Here is a 19349-nt window from a genome sequence, read left to right on the forward strand (position 1 = left end):
AATCTTGAGTGCTTGGGGATGTATGCATGCCAAAAGCAGAATATATATGGAGAAGCACATCAAGAACATCAAGAATATTTTACTGCAGGGGTTCAGAATTTGCATACTATTAAAAATTAAGACCCCCACCCCCGAGATCTGTGGCAATCTTTTTAGAGGACTAGCCATCACTATCATGAAATAAGGAACAAAACTATTAATACATTCATAGGTAATTCACATTCATGATTCATTATACAGAAGGAAGCAGCATTCATTTAGGCAAAAATATCTGGGCTTTGGTTTTAAAAAAATTCAAAAAACATTTTCAGGAGATAGTGTGGTGGTAAGGTATTGCATACTTATTGTTTCAAAATCATTACTATGTAGATACTACAATGTAATTAACAATATGCATTGTTTTCAAGTTACTATATTATTAATTTATATAATTTGTCTTCTCTTATCAAAGATTACCAAATTACACTCTTCCATTCATATATTTACCATTGTAAGAAAAATTCCGAACTCTGGATTTAAATCTACACAATCTCCATCAGAAAATATGAATTGCTTTTTCCTTTCTTTCCTTGCTGTTAAAATAATATAAATTTGTTGTGCTGCAACTGATAAAACAGGTAATTCAATTCTGTTAAATTCATCGAAGCATCCCCAGGAACCTGACTGTGCAAGACCTGCAATGGGAAAAGGAAAATGTGGCTGATGACATGGAAACGATTCCCCCACAAGCCTAAGCTATTTGGTCTGCACCTCTCTTCCTGCACATATTGCAGGCAGTTCAGTACACAAACTTCTTAACAGTGGAACTCAACCAGAATACAATTTTTAAATTCGTCAGGGAATTGCCAAGTCTTGGATACAGGTTTTCCTACAGTTGGACCTATAACTCAGTATAAAGATTAGTTTCTTAATTTACAAAAAAATAAATGAGATTTGGGTTCTTTTTATCTGCCTTCTATTTTTTAAGTCTTCGTGGTGCACTTGGGTCACACTTTCAAGCTTTCCTCTGCAACCATGAAGTCTAGAAACTTTTACTACTTTTTTTTTTAAGTTAAAGCTAAGATTCTTATGTAATCACTTGTCTCCAGCACCTGGGACTTTAAACAGAACACGATCACAAGACTCATGCTAAAATTGTGAGAATAAAAAGGTGGACTATGTAATCAGGATTACTGGTATGTAATCTATCTTTCTAAAATCACTCAGTCACACTTTCTGCATCTTTTTTCAGATCAGAACTTCAGAAACTGAAAAGTACCTTTTTACAGCTACATGGCTTCTCTTTTCCTCAGTATCTACTAGTATTCCTGTCCTCTTACTTTCCCTTTCTGTAAACACAGCTCCCAGATTTCAGACTTTCACCATGAATAACTTCATATAGATTTGTAAATGTAATTTTTTTAAATTGTATGTTATCTATTTATGGATTTTGTATGGCTGCCTATCACTGCAATATCTAAGTACCTTCCACATTAAATTAATACCAATATTGAAATTCCTAGTGGACTTCCTAGAATCTGACTCTTTTCTTTTGGGGGTAAAATCTCTACTTTGGCTATAGCATTTTCATTTTATTGTTTGGTTTATCTGTTTGTTTCAGGGTGTTGGGTGTTTTTTTCCTGTGGGCAGAGTGTTTGGTTAGATGAGGGTGTCAATCTTGTGAATGTCATTCTTGCTAGAGTAGAAATGGCTTTTGGAAGAGGAAAATTTTGCAGTATTTCCTAAAGCTGGCAAGACTTTAGATTCACCTAATCTCCTGTGGAAGTTCATTCCACATCCAGATCCCCTCAGCCAAGAATGCTTTCTCTCCAGCTGTCACACACTTCCTCCTGGCCTTTGCTATTGTACTTAAAAAAACCTAATCTCTCTCTCTACAATATTCATGGAGTTCCAAAAAGGCAGTATCTTGACACTTTTCTATTAAATGACAAGAATCTGACTAGCATCCTAATTATGAAGCTTTTAAAACAAAATTAGTATAGGAAGGGCTGGTAGCACCACCTATTATTAATGTTGCGGACACTATAAAGACCCAGGTTTCAGAGTAGCAGCCGTGTTAGTCTGTATCCGCAAAAAGAACAGGAGTACTTGTGGCACCTTAGAGACTAACAAATTTATTTGAGCATAAGCTTTCGTGGGCTACAGCCTACTTCATCGGATGCATGTAGTGGAAAATACAGTAGTAAGATATATATATATATACACACAGAGAACATGAAACAATGGGTGTTACTATACACACTATAAGGAGAGTGATCAGGTTTTATCTGGGGGGGGAGAACTGTTTGTAGTGGTAATGAAAATGGCCCATTTCCAGCAATTGACAGGGAGATATGAGGAACTGGGGGGGAGGGGAAATAAGCATGGGGAAATAGTTTTACTTTGTGTAATGGCCCATCCACTCCCAGTCTTTGTTCAAACCTAATTTAATGGTGTCCGATTTGCAAATTAATTCCAATTCAGCAGTCTCTCGTTGGAGTCTGTTTTTGAAGTTTTTTTGCTGTAATATTGCAACTTTTAGGTCTGTAATCGAGTGGCCAGGGAGATTGAAGTGTTCTCCAACTGGTTTTTGAATGTTATAATTCTTGACGTCTGATTTGTGTCCATTTATTCTTTTACGTAGAGACTGTTTGGTTTGGCCAATGTACATGGCAGAGGGGCATTGCTGGCACATGATGGCATATATCACATTGGTAGATGTGCAGGTGAACGAGCTCCTGACAGTGTGGCTGATGAGATTAGGTCCTATGATGGTATCCCCTGAATAGATATGTGGACAGAGTTGGCAACGGGCTTTGTTGCAAGGATAGGTTCCTGGATTAGTGTTTTTGTTGTGTGGTGTGTGGTTGCTGGTGAGTATTTGCTTCAGGTTTGGAGGCTGTCTGTAAGCAAGGACTGGCCTGTCTCCCAAGATTTGTGAGAGTGATGGATCGTCCTTCAGGATAGGTTGTAGATCCTTGATGATGCGCTGGAGAGGTTTTAGTTGGGGGCTGAAGGTGATGGCTAGTGGTGTTCTGTTACTTTCTTTGTTGGGCCTGTCCTGTAGTAGGTGACTTCTGGGTACTCTTCTGACTCTGTCAATTTGTTTTTTCACTTCAGCAGGTGGGTATTGTAGTTGTAAGAACGCTTGATAGAGATCTTGTAGGTGTTTGTCTCTGTCTGAGGGGTTGGAGCAAATGTGATTGTATCGTAGAGCTTGGCTGTAGACAATGGATCGAGTGGTGTGGTCTGGATGAAAGCTGGAGGCATGTAGGTAAGTATAGCGGTCAGTAGGTTTCTGGTATAGGGTGGTGTTTATGTGGCCATCGTTTATTAGTACTGTAGTGTCCAGGAAGTGGATCTCTTGTGTGGACCGGTCCAGGCTGAGGTTGATGATGGGGTGGAAATTGTTGAAATCATGATGGAATTCCTCAAGGGCTTCTTTTCCCTGGGTCCAGATGATGAAGATGTCATCAATGTGGGGCAAGTAGAGTAGGGGCATTAGGGGACGAGAGCTGAGGAAGCGTTGTTCTAAGTCAGCCATAAAAATGTTGGCATACTGTGGGGCCATGCGGCTACCCATAGCAGTGCCGCTGATTTGAAGGTACACATTGTCCCCAAATGTGAAATAGTTATGGTTGAGGACAAAGTTACAAAGTTCAGTCACCAAGTTGGCGTGACATTATTGGGGATACTGTTCCTGATGGCTTGTAGTCCATCTTTGTGTGGAATGTTGGTGTAGAGGGCTTCTATATCCATAGTGGCTAGGATGGTGTTTTCAGGAAGATCACTAATGGATTGTAGTTTCCTCAGGAAGTCAGTGGTGTCTCGAAGAAAGCTAGGAGTGCCGGTAACGTAGGGCCTGAGGAGGGAGTCTACATAGCCAGACAATCCTGATGTCAGGGTGCCAATGCCTGAGATGATGGGGTGTAAAGACCCAGTTGTTAGTTGCTTACAACTTTGCCACACCTTAGTTGTTTGGGCTGAAATTTTCCAGGCTGGGTGTCTGCCTCAAGTTGACTATTTAAGAAGATTTCAGCCATTTCCAAGAATAAGGTTAAAGGAAAAGAAATGGTTACTCACCTTTTCATAAGTGTTGTTCTTTGAGATGTATTACATATGTTCATTACACTGTACATATGTGCAGGGATGTGCAGGAGAGTTTTCCCTAGCAATACCTGCAGAGCGGCCAACCCTGTGCCCTGGCATCCCACATCCTCCGAGTCGAAGGGATAAAGGGTGGAGCTGACTAGCCCATCCTTCAGTACCTTTATACCAGAATCTTAGAAATTAGATTCCAATGCATTGGGGAAGGAGGGTGGGTTGGGTAATGGAACACATCTTGAAGAACAGTAGTCACAAAAAGTAACTCTTCTCTTCAAGTGATTGTATATGTCTCTTACCCTGTAGGGGACACCTAAACGGTTTTCATTGGAGTGGGGACTAGGAGTATCATTGGAAGAGGGACTGCAGGACCACTCAGCCCACATTCACATCTTCCCTTGATGCATCAATAGTTACACAGCATCTAGCTAATATGTGGTCTGAGGACCATGTCTCTGCTCTGCAGATGTCCACGATGGATCTTTCCCCACGAACACTGAGGAGGTGGAACGTGCTCTAGATGATGCTCTAACACAGAGGTCCCCAAACTGGGGGGGCATGCCCCCCAAGGGGGTGCCAAGGAATGTTCAGGGAGCTCAGCTGGGGCCCAGGCTAGCACCCATGGAGGGTGGGAGCGCCACCCAGCTTCACTCCTGGGCCCGGCTGCTGACTCCACACCCGGGCTCCGCTCCTGTCCCCCAGCTGTGGCCCAAGTCTTGGCCCCCTTACCCATGTCCACATCCCCCCCTCCCGGCCCCAGCTTGTGGGGAAAGGGTGCACAGACAGGGATGGGGGGCACGAGGTAAAAAGTTTGGGGACCACTGTTCTAACAGCTTCTTAAGAGCACAATACCCTTGGCAGCATAGCATATGACAACACAGCTAGTGATCCATTTGGCGACAAGATGGCTTCTCATTCATTCTGCACAAAGTAAAAAAAGTTTAGAAGAGAACTGGAAGATCTTTGGTTTATTCAAGTAATAAGCCAGGGCCCGGCAAACATCCAAAGTGTGGTGCTTCTGTTCATCTTTGTGAGCATGTGGCTTTGAAAAGATTACAGATAAGTACATTGACTGATTGAGATGGAAATCAGATGCTACTTTGGAAAGAAACTTAGGGTGTGGGCTAAGCCACACCTTGTCTTTGTAAAAAAAATGGTAAATGGAGGATTCATTGCCAGGGTACACTGTTCCCCCACTCTCCTTGTAGTGGAGATGGCTATTAAAAAGGCCACCTTTGCTGAGAGGTGTAACAACAAGCAGGAGGCTAAAGGCTCAAAAAGAGGTCCCATAAGAGTTGACAGTACTAAATTCAAATCCCACAGTGGAGTAGGCTCTCTCATGGTGGGAGCAACCTCTCTAGAGCTTTTAGGAAGCTGGTAGTCATAGGGTTAGAGATACAGTCCTGCCCTCAATTTCAGCATTGCATGCCTGTATTGCGATCAGATGCACCTTGATGGAGCTGACTGCCAGACCTTTAAGGTGTAATAAATAATCCAAAATCTTTTGAATTGTAGATTGTGTAGGAGACACACCATGACTAATTGCCCAGTTAGAAGAAACTTCCAATTACTAAGGTAAGTAGATCTTTTGGGTGGTTTCCTGCTATTGAGCAGGACATTCTGAACTGCTATCGAATAGTGCGCCTCCTCTGGGTTTAATTGCTGAGGAAGTAGGCCATGAGCTACACCGACTGAGGATTCAGGTGCAACACCTGCCCATGATTCTAGAATATCAGATTTTTTATTAGAAGTAGGTTCTTGAAGGAATGGCTTGTGTAGATCGGAGTACCACAATGTCCTTGGCCAATATGAAACAATTAGGATAATTTTGCCTTGTTCTTGTTTCAGCTTGACAATAACCCTGGGGATAAGACGCACTGATGGCTACAAGTGGCCCGAGACTTGTCCAATGAAAAGAGGAATGCATCTGAGATGGACTCGGGGCTGTGACCTATACTTGAACAGAATCAGGAACACTTCCAGTTCTGGAGAGTTGCAAGCAAATCAACTGTAGAGACAACCCCTACTTGAAAAACTGATCTTAGAGTAGCCAGCTGGAGAGACCATTTGTGATCCAAATTGAATGACTTGTTCGGGCAGTCTGCTAGAGCATTCTGGACTCCCAGCAGGTGAGATGCTTTGAGGGTTAGTAAATTCCATATGCAGAAATCCACAGCTTGATTGCCTCCTGAGACAAGCTGCCTAATATGGCACCCTCCTGTTTGTACACATAAAAACACTACTGTGGTATTGTCAGTGAGCACCTGGATGATTGATTTGATTCTGTCCTGTATGTGTGGAAGAAACTGACACACTCTGGATATTGCATGTAACTCAAGAACATTTATGTGTAATTGGACCTCGTGAGAGACCACAAGCCATGACCCTTTAGATTGCCCAAATGCACTCCCCACATCGTGGCAGAAGCACCCATCATCTGATCATAGAGGGGAGAGTGGTGAGAATGGACTCTCCTACATGCCATGATTCATCCACCAACCTTTTGCCTGGAATAAACACTAGCTTGTCCAGATGGTGCATATGAGGGCAGTAATTGACCTGGGCTGTGCGTGCAAGCCTGAGATGCAGTCTGGAATAGGGGAGGGGGAGGTCACAAGTCCATGCTACCATAGGTCCTAGGAGCTGAGGAGTTCCTTACTGAGCTTTGGGGACTGCTTCTGAATGGCACACAGGGGTCTCAAAGAAGAAACAACCTGGGTTGGAGCTGAAACCCCCAGGACTGCCCCAATAAATTCTATTCTCTGGAGAGCTTTGAGGATCAATGTCTCTTGTTCACTTCCAGGCCTAGGGATTGGAACAGAGAGAGCATGCAATAGATACTTCCTTCCACTTGTTGACAGGAATGACCCCACACTAACCAATCATCCAGTTTGGACATCCCAATGGTGGAGGCAAGCTGCTACCACCACCATGAATCTAGTGAAAGTCCTCAATGCAGATGATAGGCCAAATGGTAGAACTGTGAACTGCAAGTGATCTCTTCCTATTATGCACCTTAGGAATATTCTGTGGCCTGGGTAGATTGCCATGTGGAAATATGCATCTCACAAATCAAGGTCAGCATACCAATCACTTGGCTCTGATGAAGCTACAAGGGAAACCACAAGGAACCTCAGATTCTTGATGTATTTGTTCAAGTTCTGAAGGTCTAGAAGTGGCCCGAGTCTTGTTTTGTTTTGGATATAGGAAGTAGTGGGAGTAGAAACCCCTTTCCTGGTACTGAGGGGTCAATTCCCAAAGAATGAAGAGTTTGCACTTGTCTTAGTACAGACTTGGATATGGGTCCCTGAAAAGGGACAGGGAAGGGGGGGCAAGGAGGGGAAAGAAAGGAACTTCAGGGTATATCCACATTCCACTGTTCTTAGCAGCCACTTGTTTGAGGTGATGGACTGCTACACACATAGGAAGTAGGAGAAACAGAGATTGGATCTGACAAGTAGGCTATCCTTGACAGAGGAGTCAAACAGGCTCCTTTGAGGCCTGCAGCTGTCTGAATGAAAATGACCACAGAGGTAGATGGAATAGGCCTTCTTCTAAGTTGTCTGTGTTTGTACCTGAACTGGTCCAGGTGTCTGTGTAGGTAATACTGCTGTTTCAGCTGAAACTGATGCTGAAACATAGTGCTTTCCCAGGCTGGCATATAAAGACCAGTGACTTTTGCACAGCCCTGGAGACTTTCAGAGTGTGTACTTCCTCGTCAGGCTTAAAGAAAAATAAAGCACAGCCTTCAAAGAGGAGGTCTTCAAGAGTCTGCTGCAACTCTACAGGAATCTCCAGCAACTGAAGCCACTACAAATGGTGCATGTTATGGCTGTCACCATGACCCTTGCAGCTAAGTCTGAAGCATCAAGGAAAGTCTGAAGAGCAGCTTGGAAGATCAAACGACTCTCCATCAGAAGGAACTGAAACTTGTTCCTACAGTCCTCAGGTAGCTTGTTTAGGAATCTGAATATAATAGCCACATTTTAATAGTCGTATCAGGATAAGAAAGTCTGATAGGTAGCTATATGCAGATGTACCACTGCAATTGAATAATACCTTTTATCAAAAAAATATATATAATTTTTGTGTGTCCTTTTCTTTGAGGGCAGCTTTTGCTCTACCTTGGCAGTGGTCTTTTATTTACTACCTACCATTATCAGAGAGCCTGGCAAGGAAGTGTTGATAGAAGTGTCCATATGTCTGGGACAGAACTTGGCATTTATGTTCTATGCACTTTGCCACAAGCATGACTGATGAAGGGGTTTGCCATTGGGACGTAATGAGCTGCATTATAGCCTTACTTACAGGAAGGGCATCTTTCCCTGATATAGCTGGGGCATAAAATGTCCATGAGATTATGAGGACTCTGCTCCAAGAGCTCCATCTGGATACCAAGTGATGTAGCCATCCTTTCCAGGAGCTTTGGGTACAGCTTAATGTCATCTGGTACCAGACAAGACATAGGGGGAGACATAGGAACCCACTTCAGACTCCACGAGGATCAGAATGCTCCAAAGGCAAGGGTGGTGTGGTACTAGAAGGTGCCATCAGAGGTCAGGACAGTGATATATGGCAGGACTGAGATACCAGGGGCAACATCAGGGGCTTCCTAGCTATTGGTACCATGCACTGAGGCAATGCAGAACCTGTAGTCTGGGTGAAGTCATAAAGGAGACTGAGGACCTCTGGTCACAGTTACTATAACAGACCCCAATGTCAGTGCTGATGTCTGCACTGCATGTGACAGCCCCGACAAGGGTTAGTTTGGATGAGCAGTGAAGTGGTACCAAGAGGAAGAGCATATCTTTTGCAGCTACATAGGGCTCTGGCAGGGTCAGTACCAATAATGTCCACTGCCCTACCAACAACACTGATGGTGGATCCACTGTTGCCACTGATGAAGTAGCCAGTCTTGATCATCCTGGAATGGGTACAGAAGTCAAAGGCCATGCTCTATGAGAGCCAGTATGGGGCAGTACCAGGGAGTGGCAAGCCAAAAGGTATGCTCTGCCTTTGATATTGGAGTGGCTAATCTCTGGGCAGAAAAATCCCACACTGAGGACTCTGAGAAAGATGAAGCAGTCATTTTTTTTTTTGGCTTTGGAGGTCAAGAGTGGTCTGAGCATTTATGCTGTTTAGAGAACTGCCCTAGGAAAGAGTATAAAGTGGTTACTTGCCTGTATTACAACAGTTGTTCTTTGAAATGTGGTTCATTCATGTATTCCACACAGGAATGTGTGCACACCCAGCAAGCTGGAGCCAGAGAGCTTTCTGTTACAGTACCCATCAAGGTGGCACAGGCACTCTGCACCTTCCCATGGCCCTTTCTAAGGCTATATAAGTGCGGTGCCATCCCAACCTTCCCCTCTCCCCTTCCACTCTCAGTTCCTTTACATTGGAAATGTGTCTGAAAATGCCAGTGCAGAGGGGACATAGGGCAGGTGGTGGAATACACATGTGAACCATAATTCGAAGTACTGTTACAATAGAGCTAAGTAATCATATTTTCTTCTTAGAGTGGTTGAGGGGTGCAGCTACAGAAAATACACAAACAATGGGACCAAGGAGCTGAGCAGATGCATATGAAGGTACATATATCACAGAATATCAGGGTTGGAAGGGACCTCAGGAGGTCATCTAGTCCAACCCCCTACTCAAAGCAGGACCAACCCCCAACTAAATCATCCCAGCCAGGGCTTTGTCAAGCCGGGCTTTAAAAACCTCTAATGATGGAGATTCCACCACGTCCCTAGGTAACCCATTCCAGTGCTGCACCACCCTCCTAGTAAAAAAGTTTTTCCTAATATCCAACCTAAACTTCCCCCAACTTGAGACCATTACTCCTTGTTCTGTCATCTGCTACCACTGAGAACAGTCTAGATCCATCCTCTTTGGAACCCCCTTTCAGATAGTTGAAAGCAGCTATCAAATCCCCCCTCATTCTTCTCTTCTGCAGACTAAATAATCCCAGTTCCCTCAGCCTCTCCTCATTTGTCATGTGCTCCAGCCCCCTAATCATTTTTGTTGCCCTCCGCTGCCTTCCAGTCAATGATCAAAGTATGGGTAGATGGCACTCGGGATTAACTGCTCAGGGGGCTAGTGGGAAGGGATTGGAAGATTAACATGTACAGATACTTCGGCTTGGCTGGGACTGCATGTTTTCACTGCAGTTATCTCAGGTCACCAATAACTGGGACAAGCAAACTTTTGATCATGTAATTAAAGAGTACATTATAATGCGTACTCAAGGAGCTGAACCCAGGCAATTCTGGAATTTCTTAACTTTGATTTCTTGACTTTGCAACTCTGATAATGTTCTTTTAACTTTGTGTGTAATACATCTATTATTGAAAAAGACTAAATGAGTGTATCTCAGGAAAGCATATTTGTATGGATAGGCATTAATATTTAAAATGACTAAGAAAGTGAAAATGAGAATACAAGCATAAGATTGATTCTATAGCCTGACAATTAGAGCAGTCACCCAGGATGTGGCACACCCAGGATCCAATCCCCCTGCTCCAATTATTCTTATCTTATTTACCCACAATGCAACAGCTCCAACAGGAGAGACTGAAGGACTCCCTACATTAGGCTTATAGCCCAATGGTTAGAGCAGTCACCTGACAGGTGGTAGATCCTGGTTCAAATCCCTTCTCTCTCTTAGATGGAGAGGGGACTTTCGCACCTCCCAAGTGAGTACCCTAACTACAGGGCTAAAAGTTATGAGGGAGGTCCTGCCCCTCCAGCTATTTTGTGTAAGCTCATCTATTGGGGCCTGATCCAGTAGGCAGGCTCTGAACACATCTATCGGATCTGGCCCCTCAGAAGAGTTAGGTTGCTGAATGCCCATCTTCCCCTCGTTTGTGAATCACTCAGAGGCAGTCGCAGGTTAGTAGTGAACTTCTACTCATTTTCAAAAGTGATTTAGGCTCTTAGGCACTTAGGAGTTCTTCTACTTGCTCCTAAGTCACTATTGAAAATGGGGGTTAAGTGCCTGTGAAAATTTTATTTTATGTGGCTATTATGATTTAATAAAAAAGTAATTTGTTCTTTGTTTCTCAGTACATGCAACATGGAAAATCTTACCTTTGAAAATCCTACCCAAGCCTCTGAAGTCCATTTGATCAGAACAGTTAAATACTACTACATATTTTCCCAGAGCCTTTCCCATGTCTTTTGTAGTTTCTGTTTTACCAGTTCCAGCTGGTCCTGCTGGAGCTCCTCCCATGTTCATTCCCAAAGCCTGAGCTAAGGTTATATAGCATCTGTAAATGTTAATTCAAATTTATAATTAACTACAGATGAAAATGAGAAATAAAACCTACATGCATATAATAAAGCAATATTAGCCCCCTCAACATGCCAGCCAGCATATCTGATCCAACACAATTCAGGGGGTATTGTAATTTGTGGCTAGTACAGGACAACAGTAAATTATTATCCTCCTACCCTTCCCCCACCTCCAGGAAAAGGGGGAGCAGGGAGGGAATTGAGCCTCAGAGATATTTCTCTGAGACACAATGCCTCCTGGGGCAACTGCAGTTAAAGACACAATCCAACCTTTCTTTAATAAAAGGCTAACTTGTGACCCTGCTTTGCTTGGTCAAGCTGGACCATCTGGGAGAGTAAGGAGGCCACCCAACCCCCACTGCTTGATTTACCCAGACTTGGGTCTGTTGTAGAGCACAGCCCCTGTTCTCTGGATATTCATCCCAGTGAGACAATGGATGGGAAAGGGTGGAGAGAGACAGAGTGAACAAAGCCTTAGGTCAGAATAGGTGTCCATACCAATGAAATAAATAAGATGCATCTTTTCAAGGGCTGCAGTAATTTACTCAGAGGTCAGGAATGACTGTGCCTCTGAGTCACAATTCCTTTGTAAAGCTACTCCTACGGAGGAGCAGTTAAGTATAAGTCATCCTTGCTCAGGGCCAAGTCTAAAGATGTAATCTAACCCCAAGTGAGCAGGATTCCACGAAGTATAAATGAATTCTAGGGTTGTGATAAAGAAAATATAGGACATCTGAACAATTAAAGGACAAAAGTAGGTTACTGGACTGTTAGCCCATGAGCCAGACAACTTTTTAGTACCATCTGGGTGGGCAAATTCCCATTTTTTAATATATTATTTCATTCATATTACAAAAATATGTGGTGGACCATTCTGCATGGTAGCTTAAAAGGTGGAGGTAGGCCTATTTCCATGAATACATCTTCACCCAATTTTGGGTAATTACATTTTTTTACATTACAATAATGAATACTATGAAAAAATGTCTTATTTGCATAACCATTAACATGGCAACTACCAAATACATAATAATGGAGGTCATGCCTCACATGAAAAATGATTTGATTCTACACCGATTTCTAAACTTAAAATCAATTTTTGGTAGTTTTTGTATATAATAAGGTACTGTGACCTACGATTTACATATTTTTTCCTGTGTTTGCTTCAGATTTGACAGTGATGCTATTGTGATTACTGAATGAACAATCGAATCTGATTCAGAGGTTCCCAAAAAGCATTCACGAACTGAGTAAAAGATCTAAAAACATGTGTGTGATATGTGATGTGGAGGCTTCTTTCACAGAACTGACCAAACCAAGAGACATGGAATCATGGAAGAATCTTTTAAGAGACAAGATCCAAAAATGTGCCACCATTATTCACTATAAAGACACCAATGAAGCAACAAACATTTTACCACCTAAACTGCAGAAAGATATTTACACACAAGAAAACTCTGCAACAGCATGAAAAATAGGCAAAATGATCCACCTGTAGTGAAGAAGTTGGCCATAAATCATGCAAATCAATAAGGGGAATGGGAGCATCATCCACCACAATATAAGAAAAAGTCTGTATATTTTATGACAAAAGTAATCATTTATGTGAAAGAGACCAAGTCCTGAGAGCCACCATTGCAAGCAGTAGATCTCAGGTCAAACAGGAATGTATAGAAAAGAGCAGAAGAAAAGAGAAGATGGACAGAAAGATATTGGCTGTTACATAAAGGGAGATGGTAGCAGCAGACGCATACAAATCACAGATCTTGTTAGAGCCTACACAAGACCATCAGAAAAGCAGAAGTTTTGTCAAGGTGAAGATGATGACAGTATATACTTTATGAAAGAAAAAAATGTACGACAGTGCAAATAACTAAATAGCCTAATTTGTTCTCAAAGCCTCATCTTGTATCAGTGGTGAACATGCCAGAGAAATTGGTGGCCAATATGAGCTCTCTGGGTGTTAAAAAAAAAAATTCAAGTCACAAACATTTGGAGAACACTGGAAGCAGAATTCAGTAGTAGCCTGGAGATATCAGATAATGGCAAACTTATGGCGATACCAGAAAACCTATCTAAGGCAACGTTAGTCAATGAGAATCCAAGAATGGCCTCTGAACTGGATGCACTTTTGTCAGAAGACTGATCAAGTTTCAAAGCAATGGGCCGATCATGCAGTTAAATGTGAAAGAATCCAAGATTGATCAACCATGGCATCTACAGCCAGAGGGGCTTGATAATTATTACACCCCAATGCCAAAAATCTCTCATGGACTTCCTGCATGTGTTAACAGGGGACACAAAAGAGAGTACACCAGCCTCATGAATTCAAAGATTCATACAGTCTTCCTCTCCCTCCTCCCCAAGATTATATATATGACATTAGTGGAGGTTTGCAGAAACCTCCAAAGCACTTCACTACCCATGTTAACAGGATATCCTCCACAAGCAATATGGAGTTGTTTCAGGCACTCAACCAACTAGATCATGGATATCTTATAGGCAGCTGGAGGAAATGGACACTGACCTCTGTCTGCAGAAGCTGGCTAATGAGGAGGAATCAGGTGGGTCAATACCATCCAACATTCTGCCTTGCATCTCTACAACTTTGACATATGATAACAGCAACAGACTTGAGACACACTCAGTGATGCAGGGACATCAAAGATTAAATGGTATTGCAGTGCAGCCTCAGATATGAACTACTGGACAAGCCAAGAAGCCTCCACATGCAGAGAAAGTCAAAAACCACAGCATCACTCCTCCACCAGTACTGCTTACTCTTTATAATGCTGGTAACTGAGTTGGCCCTTCTGGATGGAATCAATGGAGGTACACTATGAAGAGGCCATTCACAATGCTCAAGTTAAGAATGAAGTATGGTCTCTACTCAGGCAAACAGATGTAAATAACCAATCAGCTCCTGGATTGAGTTCAACATCCAAGCATGCGACAAGATCAGTATGACTCAGGACAAGGGTGGGTATTTGCCGATCATGAATGCACCACCAATGGAGATGTCCACAGCCTAAAAAAATCCTTAATCAGACTCTGAAAATATTTGGAAAAAACTCAATTTATGTCTTACAAAGTATGTGTCTTTGACCACGCATTATATGCAGAAATATTGTGGAAGAATGACAAAAAATGATAATATTCCAATCCATAATTATCAAAATGGGAGCATTTCATAAAATATGCAATATGATGTCAATCATTGGGAAAAGATTCCAATGATTTTGGAGTCCAGTATTAATGCTGAAAGTTCCATCGGAGTGTACTGCAGGGACACAATCACCACTGAGCTGTTAGACTACATAAATCAGTCTACGAGGCCCTGCTGAGATTAGTCAGGAAGGGCTTTTATACCTGGATGGTGGACCACCATCTGATTGATTTACAAAGCCTCAACGACACAAACTAGATGGAGAAGCTATATGGCAACATAAACCAGTTGAATGATGTCCTCAACCATTCATCCTGTGTTTGGATTTCAGCTTTTTAACATGTACCTGAACCATTTGAGTAATGAAAACAGGGACTTATCAGCATTCAGGATTAATTAAACTGTTACGGTTGTTGTGGTTCCTGGCCTTTTTCTCAAGCACCCAGAAAAGGTGACTGGGCTTCTTCACCTAACCATGACCGGAGTCATGATATCTTAGGGTTATGCATAAGCTTCTGGCTTATGACAAGCAAAATTATACTATCTGCTAGTGTTCTTCATACAAATGCCATGGTTGGAGATAGAACATCCTGAGGTGTGTGATCATTTCAAAAACAGAGGCTTCTCTGTACAGATGGGGTCACGAAACCCTTTGGAAAAATTCTTGTAGATCAGGCCATTCAGGAGACTGTCAATAAAGACACAGACAGCAGATGGGACCAAAGGATTCAGTCCTGAGGCTGGGGCAGTGAACAGGTATTACCTAACTGCAGAGTGCAGAAATACCTGTTTTTAGGAAACTAAGGCAAATGGTACAGATCCAGATGCCTGGTATATCTCATGCAGATCTTGAGCCACCCAGATTACAGAGAGATGAAAAAGATGTCAGTCACTGACAGATACATTGGAGAAGACCTGGGTCAATCCATTTGTAGAACTAAATGTCTCTTCACTTGTTCTGTAGCTCCTGAAGATGTTAGCGAGGATCTGTGTGATGGAACTCACTCGCTCTGTACTGGATGGGGAAGTTAACCCTACATTGTGAGCTGAGGAAACCATGCCCCCTTCACTCTACTGGGCATTCTCCAGGTGCACTGGTATAAAAGGGAGCAGCTCACCTCAGTTGGGGCTGACTGCCAGGGAGAAAGGACATAGTCTGCTGGTGCCTGCCAAGGACCAGCTGATGCCCGAGGCCGTGGGGGCTGGAGACATGGTAACCCAGGCAGACACCAAGGTACCCATTCCATCCAGAATCACCAGGAACAACACAGACCAAAGAATCCATTAATAACAGAGATGCCCAGACCAGGACAGTGGGAACTATGGTAGGAAGCAGCCCAGGGGAATTTGATAGGGATGTGATTAGTGAACCAGAATTTTTGAGTCAGTGTGTTTTTGTTGGCCATCCCTCCCCCCAGTGGCACACACCCCTGCCACGACCGGGGCTTTGGGCTGGGGTCTGGTGGAGAGGGTAGGCCTGGACCCCCCCTACTTGGGCCACGACCCCCTTTCCTGTGCGTGGTGACCCCCATTCTGACTGATCCTGGCCTCTAGGCCTTACTGCCCTGCTGACAAGGGTGAATTTACTGACTGGCGACTAGGCCTTATTGCCCCGTCTCCCTGGGGCGAATCTACTGACTGTACCTGCTAGGCCTTACTGCCCACTAGGAGGGGCAATGCTATAGACTGACCAATAGACCTTACTGCCCGTTAAGATGGGCGAACCTATTGACTTTTGGCCATTGGGCCACACTGCCCAGCTATTAGGGGTGAGCACATTGACTGGGGCTTAGGAGGCTGTGTGGGGTGCACTCGTCCCACACTGGATGGGGTTTTCCCACTAACCTTGTCACAATCTGTTACATGCAAAGGAGAAAAACGAAGGTGTATATATAGAATTCAGACATAACAGGCTAGAAACTGTGCAGCCAACCCAGAACTCCTATGATAAGCTGCCAAAGCAAAAACAAAAGACATTCAATAATAAAGAAATCCAGAAAAACAAAAGCCTCAAACAAGGAGATTGTATTAAAGGTGGATCACATATCCCACATGCATCAAATAGGAATCTGGACATAAGGAAAGTACTGCAGCACCCCTTAGGACCACTACCCCAGCCTCTCACCATCTTTGATGGCACCACGAGGAAGACAAATAAAGCAGCCATGACAAGGAATCTTGAGAAAAAGTTGGTACAATTCCTAGCCCATCTGCTTACACCAGAGGTGGGCAAACTACGGCCCACGGGACCGTCCTGCCTGGCCCCTGAGCTTCCAACTGGGGAGGCTTGCCCCTGGCCCCTCCCTTGCTGTCTCCCCTCCCCCGCAGCCTCAGCGTGCCACGCCACCAGCCCGGCAGCTTGGCTGGCTCCGGCCAGGCGTCGCAGCTCAGGGTGCCCTGGCACGGTCCTCCCAACAACAGGGGGTCCCAGGGCCGCGCACTCAGGCAGCTCAGCACCGGCACACACCCCGTGCGGGGGGAGGGGCTGCACTGCAGGGGCAGGGGAGCAGGTGAGCTGTGTAGGTGGCGGGAGCGCAGCGAATGCAGGCGGAGGACTCAGGAGGAGCACCGGGCGGCCGCGCAGCCAGCTGGAGAGAAGCGGCACTTTGAAGGGGAAACTGCTGCTTCTCTCCAGCTGCACGGCTGCCCTTGCTCCTCCTGAGTCCTCCGCCCATGTTCCCAGGGCCACATTCCGAAAGGGGCTTGGGGGGGGCGGAGTTGGATAGGGGGCGGGGATCCCAGGAGGGGGTGGTCAGGGGACAAGGAGTAGGGGGGTTGGATGGTTTGAGGGTTCTGAGGGGGGCAGTCAGGGGGCAAGAAGTGGGAGGGGACAGATAGGGGGCGGGGGCCAGACAGTTTGGGGAGGCACAGCCTTCCCTAGCAGCCCTCCATACCGATTTGCAACTCTGATGTGGCCCTCAAGCCAAAAAGTTTGCCCACCCCTGGCTTACACCATAGATGGAATGGGTCTTGTACACAAAATAAATATTAAGAACAAAATATATGGTGATCTGTCAGAGAATGTCTAAACCTTGAAGACTGCAACTGACAGTGACAGGATAGATGTGATCTCCAACATGTTCAATGACAACTTTTAGTGGGGTGGTTTGGTCAGCCAGTAGATTTAGTGGTCTGGGCTGCCAACCTCAGTCTCTTTCTCAGTTCAATAAGACTTGGGCCCTGTGGCTTAGGTCCCTGCTGGATCAGCTTCTTTACCTGTAAGCCCTTGCCCTGCCCTTCTTGGGGTGAGGTATAAGGGGTTCTGGCCCAGGGCCCTAAAAGTGTAGCAGCTTGGGATGGCCTGAGATCAGCCCCATAAAATTTGGCCCATTGGCCACATCCTACACACCTTGTGTCTCAGTTTGGCATATGGCTGCAGTCCTTGCCTCGAACCCCCACCATCTAGGACTGATGACTGCAGCCCTCTGGTGCCCTTGCCCCACATTCTACCTCCCTCTTGGGTAGTGCCGGGGGGAGGAAAGACTCACAGCTGAACCCCCACAGTAGCGGTTTCTTCTCCTGCTGCTACAGGGTAGTGCTCCTTCAGAAAATGGCTTCTGTATTTTCTCTCCCAAACCCCCTATTCCTGGCTGCCGAAGCTCTCTTTATACTGGTCTTTTCCTCAGAAGCGTGCTCAGCAGTGCCTGAGGGGCTGAGTTTTCCTGGCCCAGTCCTGCTCTGGTCCTTCCCCTGTCTCAGCCTTAGTGTGAAGTCTGTAAACTCTATCACACATCTCCATTAAAAATTCAGAGATGGAAAATAGAAGGGCAGAATCTGAAGTTCTATTGAAGAACATTGGATCTTCTGGCCTGATATAAACAATGGAGGTGTTTTCTTGCATGTTCTACCAGCAAGACTGCTTTCATCAAGTTCTTATGTGAAGAATGGAAAAAGCCTTTTTCCCTGGAGAAATGTATATGGTGAGATAATGTATATGACATTCAGGAGTACTGTATAACAAGCTTGCCAAACTTTCTGAACTTGCCCTCTTCACAAAAATCACACACATGGATAATGTTACATGCAAAGCATGCATCAAAGAACCATGAAATCAATGGTATCTGAGGACACTGATGTGCCAATTCTTACCCTTGATTTCTTCAGACACATTGGCAAAAATCTATGGAAGATCTAGTATCAAAAAATCAAAGAAGATGTAACCAAACTTGGCATCACTTCACTAAGAAAGGAAGTCTGCTCAGCCCTGTTAAGAATGCATGCATTCCCTAGGTGTGATTCTGTTACCACATTTGCAAGATGTGGGGAAATTACTGGCCTAAAGATAATCACCAGAAAAGAGTACCTTTACTGAGCACTGGCAGAGCTAGGGCAACACAGGGTCTTATCTAAAGACTTTTCGTCACCATCTTCAGGAATTCACCTGTACAATGTATATAGCTAAGTTAAATATCACAGAGGTAAATGAGCTAAGATACCAGAGCTGTTCCAACCTAAGAAGGGAGATGTTGAATCTGGCCTGCTTCCTCTGTACAAAGACTGCCTCTACCTTAATGCTTTGTGCCAATTATGAGGCTGCTATCTGGTGTAGGAGCCTAGAGAAGTATCCCGTCATAACCAGCCATAGCATGGGGCGTGGCTGGGTCATATAGAAAGGTGATCTGACAACAGAATGGATGAAAGGCTGGCCTGCCCCTGAGGTAATCTTGCAGCTGAGAGCTTGTAAATGCATCAAAGAATGTAAATTACCTGATTTTTAGTGCCTTATAAATGGACTCAAATGCTCTCTAGCACATATTTTGCAAATGTGTGAGAACATGGATGAGGAGGATGTGACAGTATGGAG

The 19349-nt window shown here is 44.3% G+C and overlaps 1 protein-coding gene across 1 annotated transcript in view; it reads right to left on the reverse strand.

Moving 5' to 3' along the window:
• DNAH8 (dynein axonemal heavy chain 8) overlaps positions 1-19349 on the reverse strand; it is a 585957-nt gene that overhangs the window by 236850 nt on the left and 329758 nt on the right. The window contains exons 45-46 of the mRNA XM_034764627.1: positions 11176-11354; positions 487-674 (exon numbers count right to left, since the gene is read on the reverse strand). Coding sequence (XP_034620518.1) covers positions 487-674; positions 11176-11354 — 367 coding nt within the window. The remainder of the gene's footprint in view (positions 1-486; positions 675-11175; positions 11355-19349) is intronic.

Source organism: Trachemys scripta, chromosome 3 (assembly GCF_013100865.1).
Source record: "Trachemys scripta elegans isolate TJP31775 chromosome 3, CAS_Tse_1.0, whole genome shotgun sequence".
NCBI lineage: Eukaryota > Metazoa > Chordata > Testudines > Emydidae > Trachemys > Trachemys scripta.